At 40.9% G+C, this 12,820-nt stretch overlaps 1 protein-coding gene across 4 annotated transcripts in view; it reads left to right on the forward strand.

Annotated features, from left to right (window-relative positions):
• Positions 1-12,820, forward strand: part of PLEKHG5 (pleckstrin homology and RhoGEF domain containing G5) — a 368,148-nt gene that overhangs the window by 347,156 nt on the left and 8,172 nt on the right. For all 4 annotated transcript variants that reach the window (XM_073561749.1, XM_073561750.1, XM_073561751.1 and 1 more), the window contains 8 exons: positions 3,156-3,206; positions 3,515-3,664; positions 3,832-3,942; positions 5,389-5,538; positions 5,719-5,856; positions 7,325-7,444; positions 10,634-10,766; positions 11,194-11,309. In XM_073561749.1, the coding sequence (XP_073417850.1) occupies positions 3,156-3,206; positions 3,515-3,664; positions 3,832-3,942; positions 5,389-5,538; positions 5,719-5,856; positions 7,325-7,444; positions 10,634-10,766; positions 11,194-11,309 (969 nt within the window). The remainder of the gene's footprint in view (positions 1-3,155; positions 3,207-3,514; positions 3,665-3,831; positions 3,943-5,388; positions 5,539-5,718; positions 5,857-7,324; positions 7,445-10,633; positions 10,767-11,193; positions 11,310-12,820) is intronic.

Here is a 12,820-nt window from a genome sequence, read left to right on the forward strand (position 1 = left end):
CACCAGCGATCCCGGCCAGCGATATGATGCGGTCAGGATCGCTGGTGCATCGCTAGGTGGTTGCTAGTGAGCTGCCACACAGGCAGATCTCACTAGCGACATCGCTGGGGACGGGTATCGCTACTTACCTGTCAGACGCGGCGATGCTGCGTCCTCCCGCCCGGCTCCACGCGTCGCTCGTCGTCACAGCAGGAAGCGCCGCAGGAAGTGACCGACGAGGAATGATCCAGGAGCTTCTCGCGCGATCAGCGATAACCAGCGGGGGAGCCGGTCGGAGGTAAGTATCACATGCAGCGATATCGCTAGCAATATCGCTGCAACGTCACAAAATCGGTGACTTTACAGCGATATTGCTAGCGATATCACAGTGTGTAACGGGGGCTTAAGACAGCTGTCTTTAATGAAGGTAATGAGTTGATTAGGAGCGTCTAACTGGTCTGTAGGGGTCAGACCTCTTAATGGTTGGTAGGGGATCAAATACTTATTTCTCACTGCAAAATGCAAATACATTTATATAATGTATACAATGTGATTTTCTGGATTTTGTTTTTGATATTCTATTTCTCAATGTTAAAATTAACCTACCCTTAAAATTACAGACTGTTCATGTCTTTGTCAGTGGGCAAACTTACAAAATCAGCAAGGGATCAAATACTTGTTTCCCTACTGTACCTATATTATATATATGTACTACATATACTAGGCTAATACCTACAGAACATGTATTACACACATACAGTATAATAGACTAATATACACTAAGCAGATATATTACATACATATGTCAGACCATTATACATGCATTAAATATTATTATTATATATTATATATATACTAAACCAATATATACCGTACACATAGTGCATGTAATATATATATTAGACCAATATACATAACATATATTGCAAACATATACTAGACTAATATACATAGCATATGCCTATATTATTTATACAGCTCTGACAAAAAATAAGAGACCACCACATTAAAACCCTGTCATGGGCAACCCTTTCTCCAGACCTGAACCCCATTGAAAACCTCAAGGGGATGATGGGTAGTCACAAGCCATCAAACAAAGAAGAACTGCTTAAATTGCCAAAACGCATGAAAGCTGTGATTAAAAATCATGGTTATTCCACAAAATACTGATTTCAGAACTCTTTCTGAGGTAAAACATTAGTATTGTTGTTTCTAAATGATTATGAACTTGTTTTCTTTGCATTATTTGAGGTCTGAAAGCACTGTTTGTTTGTTTTTAAATTTTAACCATTTTTCTTTGTCAGAAAAAAATACAAAATTTATTGCTTGGAACTTCAGAGACATGCTGTCAGAAGTTTGTATTTTGTAGAATAAAAGAGCAATTTACATTGTACTAAAAAATATACCGATAAAGAGAAAAAATCAGACAAACTGAACATTTGAAAGTGGTCTCTTAATTTTTGCCAGAGCTGTATACTAGACTAATATACATATAGTGAGTGTATTAGATATACTAGACCAATATACATAGCATATATATTACAAACATATACTAGACTAATATACATAGCATATATATTGCATACAGTATCAAAAAAGAGAACAAACAGAAGCCAAATCTAAAATTATCAAATGTTTATTGAGGTATTATTAAAAATATTTTTTTCTCTTAAATATGAAAAGCAATGTATACATAAAAATGATGACACTGCAACAAAGAAAAGTACCACTGCACCATAGTGGTAAAAAGCATGGTAAACTGAGGGGCCCCTCGAAAAAGCTACCGCGAAACGCGCGTCGGGGTCCTCTTGCCTGCACCACTGAGGTAATATGCATCTACCATTTATAGCACTTTAGCTCCTTATCTTTTCTATTTGCTCCTGATGTCCTACCACATATTGTGGGGATAATTATCCTAATACCTTCACTAAGCAAAAGCACTGCTGATTCTAACTGCACTAAGTTCATATTATCTATTTCATTTACCCATTGTTTACCTACCATGTACGTATTGTTTACATACTCTTCCACTTGGTACTTTTTTATGGTCTGATATTCCTATGATTCACATAATGAAGACCGTTCTGGTATTTTTATCTTACTAGAGAAAAAAACCTTTTGATATATATGTGGAAGCAAACCCCAACTCTTTGTCTGGTTATTTTTTTTTGTTGGTATATCTTACTTGCATATGTAAATTTCTCAGCAACTATTAGGATATTTATTTTTATTATCATCAGTTTACCATGCTTTTTACCACTATGGTGCAGTGGTACTTTTCTTTGTTGTAGTGTCCTCATTTTTATGTATACATTGCTTTTCATATTTAAGAGAAAAAAATATTTTTAATAATACCTCAATAAACATTTGATAATTTTAGATTTGGCTTCTGTTTGTTCTCTTTTTTGATGATTTATAGTTGAAGCTGTCTCCTAGGCTTTTGTCATTAGGAATTCTATATTCTATACAGTATACTAGACTAATATACATATAGTGCATGTATTACGTATACTAGACTAATAAACATAGCATATATATTGCATACATATACTAGACCTTTATATAAATGCATTACATATACAATACAAAAATAAATTCATATACCCTCCACCAAGCAGCATTCACGTACATACACAAATACTGTACATGTACTATAACCATGTACAATACATACTGTATATTCCCACTACCACCCTAGTTGTCACTCCATAAAAATCCAGGTGCAATAATTCAATGTACCAAAAACTCAGAAAAACTAGTTTTGCTGAATGTCTTCATCTAGCGCAGCATTCCTAGGTGAGACGTGCCTTTCCCCAGTATCCCTCCTGCAGCTGTATATATAATATAGGTAAGTGTGATGTCACAGGTCAGGTGCACAGCGGCCTCAAGGGAGAAAAAAGTGCTCCCCTTCATTTATCAGGAGAAACTCTGAAGGAAGTGGCGTGCTTCCATAACTCCTTACTGGACCAGGCGTGGGTGCAGCGCACTGACTATTGCTTGCATTTGATAGACTTGCTACTTCCATCGGTAATGCAGGACTGCAGCATCCCAAATTTCAGGAGGGAGCACGTTCCTCATCATATATATATATGTGTATACAGAGATACATTGCTCCTATAGTAATCCTATAATATGGTAACAAGACATCTTACATCCTTCTTTCTTTGCATTCACAGCTGTTCCTGTGCTGTCTGCTCAATCTACAGGAGTCCGGATTATTATGTGAGGTACGAATGAAGACCTCAATGACCGGAAGCTATGTTCAATGAGTTATTTATGGGTTAAATGTATTGTTGATTGTGTATAGTTTCATGTATCATGATGCAGCTTTATTGTTGTTTTATGGAGGCAAATGTTGCAGTCAACAATGTAACTACCTCATTGTGCCTCTGTTTGACATTACTATGGCCGTGACGCAATAGCCCTAGTGTTAACAACTCCTTCAATGCTCAGCCATCCCGCCACCAAATGATACCTTGCCCCATAAAGGGCATTAGAAGATAATTTTCCTTATTTTATCACTGTTTTGTATCAGGTGGAACCAGAGAAACTGTTCAGCAACGTGCAGGAGATCATTCAGCTTCACAGGACCCTCTGGGGGAACGTTATGGTGCCAGTTTTGGAAAAGACCAGGAAAACCAAAAGTTTGCTGAACCCTGTGGATTTCCAGAAAGGATTCAAGATGGTAAATGTGATGAGCTAGCCTATAATGCACATAATATAACGCCATGCTCCGTATCAAATATGAAATATTGTAATAACATGAACGGACACCAGATCTCCAATAAGTCAATGAAAATGTGTCTGTGTTCACTCATCTCTTTCAACTCATTCTTCCAACTCTTCCTACAGTTTGAGTCTCTTTTCAAGCCGTACATCCGATATTGTATGGAAGAAGAGGGCTGTATGGAGTATATGAGAAATCTGCATCGTGACAACGATATATTTCGAGCTTATGTGACGGTAAGTTTTTACATTCTGTTATCCTATAAGGTAACTTAATGAGCCGCCATTTTTTGTAAACAAGATCCATACTGTGTGCGGTTACACTGGAGACACAAAAACTGGAATAGCTCCTTTTTCCATTTCAATTCTAGGATATATTCATGTTTTAAAATTTAATTTCTTTCCAAACATGCAATTTTTCTGTTTTGCGCCTCAGTTTTTCCCTACCCTAGGTTTTAACTGTAAAAAAAATCAGAAATTAGTAAAAAAAAAAAAACAAACATTTTGAGACCCATAACTTTCTATTTTTCCGTTGAATAAGCTGTATGAGGGCTTGATGAGCTGATGTTTTTATTGATAGCATTTTGCTGTGTAATGCAGGAAGCATCTGCCCCTAATAGCAACTATCAATCTCTGGCAGTGGTATTTAAAGAAGACCAATCCCTTTCTCAAAAAATTTGAGTTAAATACCTTGTAAAAAAAAAAAAATCCATGAGCCCACTGATCCTGCTGCTTTTTTCCATTTTGCTCTGCGTTGCTCCATTGCAGAGATATTTGCACTTGTTTCTTCTTTATTGCAGTATGTGAAATCTCTGTTTGTAGTGCAACTGGTTGTTTCTCCAAAGTCTTCACTGGAGAAGTGCTCTTTCATCTCTGACACCCAGATGTTGCCAATCAAGCTGGTGTAGAAGACTATCGGTCTCAGATACGTCCGAGTTGTGATTGACAGCATCTGGGAGGGAAAAGACTCTGAAGAAACCCCTAGTTACACTACAGCTAGAGATTTCACATTTCAAAAAGAGCCTGAAGACCCACCTCTTTCGACAAGCCTACAACCTGCAGTAACCACCGATCGACCAAACCGCTGCACGACCAGCTCTACCCTCGCCTACTGTATTATCACCCATCCCTTGAAGATTGTGAGCCCTCGCGGGCAGGGTCCTCTCTCCTCCTGTACCAGTTATGACTTGTATTGTTTAAGATTATTGTACTTGTTTTTATGTATACTCCTCCTTACATGTAAAGCGCCATGGAATAAATGGCGCTATAACAATAAATAATAATAATAATAATAATATGGAAGAAACAAATGGGAATATCTCTGCATTAGAGAAAATTGAAAAAAACATCAGAATCAGGGGAGCTCAGAGATTTTTATAAGGTATTTAACTCACAAAACAACTTTTATAAGGTATTATTTGAGCAAGTGACAGGCCCTCTTTAAATACGACTCAGAGATTCTTCTTGCTGCCAGTGAATAGGAACATACTTCTCACAGCTAGGGATTGCTATCATTGCACTTAGTCTAAACAGTCCTCTGGGAACTGAACACAAGCCTCAACTGTGTGAGCAGGTCTAGGCTTGGATGGGTGTTGAACTTCTGTTTATCCTTTCACTGACAGCAAATAACAATATAATTAAAGTTTAACTAATTGTTAATGGTGATGGTTTGCACATTTGCAGTGGGCCGAGAAGCACAAGCAATGCAACCGTCTGAAGCTGAGTGACATGCTCGTGAAGCCGCATCAACGTCTCACAAAGTACCCCCTGCTGCTCAAATCAATCCTAAAGAAGACGGATGACCATCAAATCAGAGAGTCCATCATCACTATGGTATATTATTATTGTTAAGTGGATTTTCCCATGTAACTGGCCAGACTCCATACCTTGATGGTGTCCCTGTGGTCTTACGCCTATGACCTGAGACACAGTGCAAGTCTAAATAATGGGAGTATGTTAGTTCTGGCTGATTGCAGCTATTTTTCTAAAATTTGATATTATGTCGTCCTATAGATAAACTCAGTAGAGCGTTTTATCAATCACGTGAACTCACGAATGCGCCAGCGGCAGGAACAGCAGCGACTGGCGGCCATCATCAGTCGCATTGACTCATATGAAGCTGTTGAGAGCAGTTCTGATGAAGTGGAGAAGGTGAGAAATTAAATCGTATTATTAGTGATGTCAGCCACAGCTTCCATTATTTATTAAAAATAATACATTTAGAACATTGGAACTGCATTACTGCCATAGAAAATCGGTGAATGCTACATTATGTGCACATGGAATATTGAAAAATGGAACTGCAATATTGCTACAGAAAAAAAGAACGTACTTAGCGCTTGAATTTGTCAATGCATGAGAGCCCAACAGCCATCGACAAGGCGTACCTTATTGGCACACAGAACGATCATTAATATATCATTCACTGCACATAGGCTGTTATTGCTCTCTGCAGCACATGTCCTATTTACAGTGAATAATGTGCTGCCGAGAATGACTTATAAGCAAGTTGAAAAATCATTTCAGCCAATCATCGAGCATTTTGCTCATTCATTGGGTGTTCGGCAGCCTGGCTGATTATTTGAAAATTAGTATTTTTATGAGCACTCGTTGGTGATAATCGGGCAGTGTAAAAGCAAACTAATGCTGGTTTACATTGACTGCACCTAAAAACAATCGCCGATCAGCTGCCTGTTTGTAGATAGGAAGTCAGTTCATTGCTGATTCAAACCATGCTTCTGATGCACACAAAACGATCAGCAATTGATCGTTCTGCGCTTATAGACTCTTGTTGTTTTCAGCAGCACGTGTTTACGCAGGATGATGTATTGCTGAAAAGGTTAATTTTAAAGCAACCAAAAAAAATAATTCCACCCAACAAATGGATCAGCAGCTTGTTTGTCCCTAATTATCACGGAACAATCGCTCTTAGGAACGCTTGTTCCCAATATTCATGCAGTGTAAATGCTTCCCAATGGTCTCTTTTTGTTTCATATTTGCATACTCATTTGCACATGGAAACATGAGAAACAATGGGATGAAACTGAATGGGAGGAGACACAGATTAGATATTAGAAAAAACTTTTTGACAGTGAGGGTGATCAATGAGTGGAACAGGCTACCATGAGAGGTGGTGAGTTCTCCTTCAATGGAAGTCTTCAAACTGAGGCTGGACAGACATCTGACTGGGATGGTTTAGTGAATCCTGCTTTGAGCAAGGGGTTGGACCAGGTGACCTTGGAGGTCCCTTCCAACTCTAACGTTCTATGATTCTAGGATTCTATTCAGCAGCACTTTAACATCTTGGTTACTGAATATGCAGAGTGAAGCAGCCGATGACAAAGTCTTCTCTACTGCTGTGCTCTGCAGAGGTATCGTAGTCGGCATTGACCATGTCTCCCTGGTCCTTGCTGGACACCTAGTGTGCCTCTACTAGGCCTTAAAGTTTTGCACCACTACATAATTTAGCACCTGTAACAACTGTCCCCATATTCCTCTTCCCACGCTACACAACTGTATAACCAGTTGGAATCGGTGTCAGGTCTCTTTTTTTTTTTTTTCCTTTGGGTTTTCTGTTTATTATTAATATAATTAATGTTTAACATTTTTTCAATATCAGATGTTGAAGGAATTCTGTAAGTTGGATTTGACGGCGCCGATGATTGGAACGTCCCCCGAAGATACCCGACAACTTCTGCTGGAAGGAAGCCTCAAAATGAAAGAAGGGAAAGACAGTAAGGTGCGAAGAGCGTTAATAAAATAACATTAATATATAGCATAGTTGTACTATTGATGATAAGCCAAGTACGGGGGTGGGGGTGGTGTCCATGGAGAAGAACAAAGTTGGGAAAAGTGTAAAAAGAGTGCCTCCTGCTGTCTCTTACCGTCACTCTGCACCATCCTGAGAGAAGCAGGTCCATCGCTTGTTAGACTTCCCTGCCATTACTCCATCACAGTTCCCAATTTGATCTATAATATCTGATATAATGTATGAAACTATAAAATAACAAATAATCTCTATATATATTTCTGAATGTGTGTGTGTGTGTGGGTATCACCAACCAATCACGAAGCATCTTTCATTTCACCAGAGCTGTGTAAAAGAAGATGAGCTGTGATTGGTTGCTGTGATCAACAGTTTTCCTTGCAACCAATCACTAAGCATCTTTCATTTCACCAGAGCTGTTTTGGTTGCTATGGGCAACAGTTTTCCCTCTCCAGAAAACAACTCAGCAGACACTGACATGGTGAGAAAAATCTAGCATTCCCAGAAACATAAGCTCCCAGCCATTGTCTGCCCCCCAGAAAGGAGCAGAGAGCACGACAGAAATGAATCCTCCCCTCCCGTGCCCATATACACATTACACAGCCTCCATCCTATAGGCACATTTTTCCCTCTTAAAGGGATCTCCTGTATGGAAGTTAAGGCAAATCCCTCAGCGCTCTGATGCTGACCCCAGGCTTCTATTAAAGGGATCATTGGTATGGAAGTCAGGGCAAATCCCTCAGCGCTCTGATACTGACCCCAGGCTTCTATTAAAGGGATCTCTGGTATGGAAGTCAGGGCAAATCCCTCAGCACTCTGATGCTGACCCCAGGCTTCTATTAAAGGGATCATTGGTATGGAAGTTAGGGCAAATCCCTCAGCGCTCTGATACTGACCCCAGGCTTCTATTAAAGGGATCTCTGGTATGGAAGTCAGGGCAAATCCCTCAGCACTCTGATTCTGACCCCAGGCTTCTATTAAAGGGATCTCTGGTATGGAAGTCAGGGCAAATCCCTCAGCACTCTGATTCTGACCCCAGGCTTCTATTAAAGGGATCATTGGTATGGAAGTTAGGGCAAATCCCTCAGCGCTCTGATGCTGACCCCAGGCTTCTATTAAAGGGATCTCTGGTATGGAAGTCAGGGCAAATCCCTCAGCACTCTGATTCTGACCCCAGGCTTCTATTAAAGGGATCTCTGGTATGGAAGTCAGGGCAAATCCCTCAGCACTCTGATTCTGACCCCAGGCTTCTATTAAAGGGATCATTGGTATGGAAGTTAGGGCAAATCCCTCAGCGCTCTGATGCTGACCCCAGGCTTCTATTAAAGGGATCTCTGGTATGGAAGTCAGGGCAAATCCCTCAGCGCTCTGATACTGACCCCAGGCTTCTATTAAAGGGATCTCTGGTATGGAAGTCAGGGCAAATCCCTCAGCACTCTGATGCTGACCCCAGGCTTCTATTAAAGGGATCATTGGTATGGAAGTTAGGGCAAATCCCTCAGCGCTCTGATACTGACCCCAGGCTTCTATTAAAGGGATCTCTGGTATGGAAGTCAGGGCAAATCCCTCAGCACTCTGATTCTGACCCCAGGCTTCTATTAAAGGGATCTCTGGTATGGAAGTCAGGGCAAATCCCTCAGCACTCTGATTCTGACCCCAGGCTTCTATTAAAGGGATCATTGGTATGGAAGTCAGGGCAAATCCCTCAGCACTCTGATTCTGACCCCAGGCTTCTATTAAAGGGATCATTGGTATGGAAGTTAGGGCAAATCCCTCAGCGCTCTGATGCTGACCCCAGGCTTCTATTAAAGGGATCTCTGGTATGGAAGTCAGGGCAAATCCCTCAGCGCTCTGATACTGACCCCAGGCTTCTATTAAAGGGATCTCTGGTATGGAAGTCAGGGCAAATCCCTCAGCACTCTGATGCTGACCCCAGGCTTCTATTAAAGGGATCATTGGTATGGAAGTTAGGGCAAATCCCTCAGCGCTCTGATACTGACCCCAGGCTTCTATTAAAGGGATCTCTGGTATGGAAGTCAGGGCAAATCCCTCAGCACTCTGATTCTGACCCCAGGCTTCTATTAAAGGGATCTCTGGTATGGAAGTCAGGGCAAATCCCTCAGCACTCTGATTCTGACCCCAGGCTTCTATTAAAGGGATCATTGGTATGGAAGTCAGGGCAAATCCCTCAGCACTCTGATTCTGACCCCAGGCTTCTATTAAAGGGATCATTGGTATGGAAGTAAGGGCAGTTTCACTCAGCGTTCTGGTTCTGACCCCAAGCCTCTCTTAAAGGGATCCCCAGTATGGAAATCAGGGCAATTGCTTTCAAATGCTCTGGTACTGACCCCAGGCCCTCTTAAAGGGATCTCTGGTATGGAAGTTAGGGTAAATCCCTCAGCACTTTGATTCTCACCCCAGGTTTTTATTAAAGGGATCATTGGTATGCAAGTCAGGGCAAATCCACTCAGTGCTCTGGTTCTGATCCCAGGCCTCTCTTAAAAGGATCCCCAGTATGGAAGTGAGGGCAAATCCACTCTGCGCTTTGGTACTGACGCCAAGCCTCTCTTAAAGGGATCCCCGGTATGGAAGTGAGGGCAAATCAACTCTGCGCTTTGGTACTGACCCCAGTCCTCTCTTAAAGGGATCTCCGGTCTGGAAGTTAGGGTAAATCCCTCAGCGCTCTGATTCTCACCCCAGGCTTCTATTAAAGGGATCATTGGTATGGAAGTTAGGGCAAATCAACTCAGGGCTCTGGTTCTGACCCCAGGCTGACGGGATGATGTGGGATATTAGGGGTGGTAGTCCGGTGGCTCTGGCTGACGGGATGATGTGGGATATTAGGGGGAGTAGTCCGGTGGCTCTGGCTGATGGGATGATGTGGGATATTAGGGGTAGTAGTCCGGTAGCTCTGGCTGACGGGACGATGTGGGATATTAGGGGTAGTAGTCCAGTAGCTCTGGATGACAGGATGATGTGGGTTATTATAGTGAATGTGGCTATGTGGAGTGGGCGGGGCTCTACACTCAGCTTTATATATACAGATATAATCATTATAATTTGTTATAACTAACCGTAATTAGTTACTATGCCTGGGCAGCGCCGGGCTCTTCAGCTAGTATCTATATAAATGAGGATCTAACTGTGTATTTGTCCTTACAGATGGATGTTTACTGCTTCCTGTTTACGGATCTTTTCCTCATCACAAAACCAGTGAAGAAAGCAGAGAGAACCAAAGTTGTCAGACAGCCCTTACTGGTGGACAAAATGGTCTGCAGAGAACTTAAAGACTCAGGTGAACGATTACCGTGATTTATTGCAGTACCATTTCCGTACACTAGATGGTGATGGCGCACCCTATGACCCTGCCCTCTGTATTGTACTGGGATTGATAACTGGGCCGCCACTTGTTGCTGCCTATGGTTACTGGGATTTGCATGTTCATCTCCTGTCAGTCTGAAGCCTTTGTTTGCATACTATAAAGCAGATGTGCTGCCAGGTGATAGGCAAATATTAACTTTGTATGGGCGATGAACACTGTTTGGCTAAAATACACATTTAATGGAAGTAAATAGCCTGTAATGGCAGTAAATAAACACAGGTCATGTTATACTGCAGTGCTATTGTGAAAGATGAACAAAAGGCGTCACTTTATCACATGCATTGCCCCCACTTCAATGCTGAAGACCCTAATGTGCTGTCTTCTATCACCTTCTTTTCAGGTTCCTTCCTGTTAATTTACTTGAATGAGTTCAGGAGTGCAGTCGCCGCCTATACTTTTCAAGCCAGTGGCCAGTCCTTGTGCAGAGGATGGGTGGAAGCACTTTTCAATGCACAGGTAAGTGGAAATGCAAGATATGTGCCCACAATGATTTTTTTATCCTAATAAATGAGTACTGGAAAAAAATAAATGCCAGAATTGCTGTTTTTGTTCATCCAGTCTCACACCAGCAATTAAATAAAGGCCACGTTCACCCGTTCAGTATTTGGTCAGTATTTTACATCAGTATTTGTAAGCCAAAACCAGCTTGTATGGGGGCTCCTAAAAATTATTCTTTTTTGTAAAGTAATTATTAAAACCTGAAAATAAAACTATATTAATTTAATTGTGTCGTAACTGTATCAACCTGCAGAATCAAGATAACATGTCAGTTATACTGATATACTGTATACATAGAGTCTAGAATTGTTGTTTTTTGTTCATTTTGCTTGCCAAACAGTGCAATAAAAAGTGATCAAAATATTGTTAGCAGCACAAAATGGTGTCAATGAAAAGTTCAGCTTGTCACTCAGAGAATAAAGCCCTCATACAGTTCTATTGATGGAATATTAATTTATAGCTCTGGGCACATGGCCACAAAAAAGCAAAGATTTTATTTCAGAGTATTTATTTTGAAAAAATAAAGAAAAAATATAGAGAGAGACATATCGCACAAAATAGTTAATAAATACCATTTCCCACATGTCTACTTTACATCAACACAATTTTGTAAACACAATTTTTTTTGTTAGGATGTTATAAGGGTTAAAAGTTGACCAGCGATTTCTCATTTTTCCAACAAAATTTGCAAAACCATTTTTTTAGGGACCACCTCACATTTGAAGGGAGTTTAGGGGTCAATATAAGAGAAAATACCCAAAAGTGACACCATTCTAAAAACTGCACCCCTCAAGGTGCGCAAAACCACATTCAAGAAGTTTATTAACCCTTCAGGTGCTTTACGAGAACTAAAGCAATGTGGAAGGAAAAAATGACCATTTTACTTTTTTCACAAAAAATTTACTTTGGAACCAAATTTTTTTATTTTCACAAGGGTATCAGGAGCAAATGGACCACAAAATTTGTTGTGCAATCTCTAATGAGTACGCCGGTACCCTGTATGTGGGGGGAAAGCCACTGTTTGGGCGCATGGCAGGGCTCAGAAGGGAGGGAGCACCATTTGACTTTTTGAATGCAAAATTGACTGGAATCAATGGCGGGCGCCATGTCATGTTTGGAGACCCCCTGATGTACCTAAACAGTGGAAACCCCCCCAATTCTAACTCCATCCCTAACACGGCCTTAACTCCAACCCTAACCCCAACACAACCCTAGCCCCTGCCCTAGCCCAAACCTAACCCTAGCTCTAACCCCAACCCTAACCCTAGCCCAGCACTATTTCTAACCCCGCCCAACCCTAACCTTAGCTCTAACTACAACCCTAACCCTAGCCCCAACCCTAACCGAAATGACAAAAAATACATTTTTCATTTTATTATTTTTACCTAACTAAGGGGGTGATAAAGAGGGGTTTGATTTACTATTTTTTTTTATTTTGATCACTGTGATAGGGTCTATCACAGTGATCA

Source organism: Dendrobates tinctorius, unplaced genomic scaffold (genome assembly GCF_039654945.1).
Source record: "Dendrobates tinctorius isolate UK_male_01 unplaced genomic scaffold, ASM3965494v1 ptg000326l, whole genome shotgun sequence".
Taxonomy (NCBI): domain Eukaryota; kingdom Metazoa; phylum Chordata; class Amphibia; order Anura; family Dendrobatidae; genus Dendrobates; species Dendrobates tinctorius.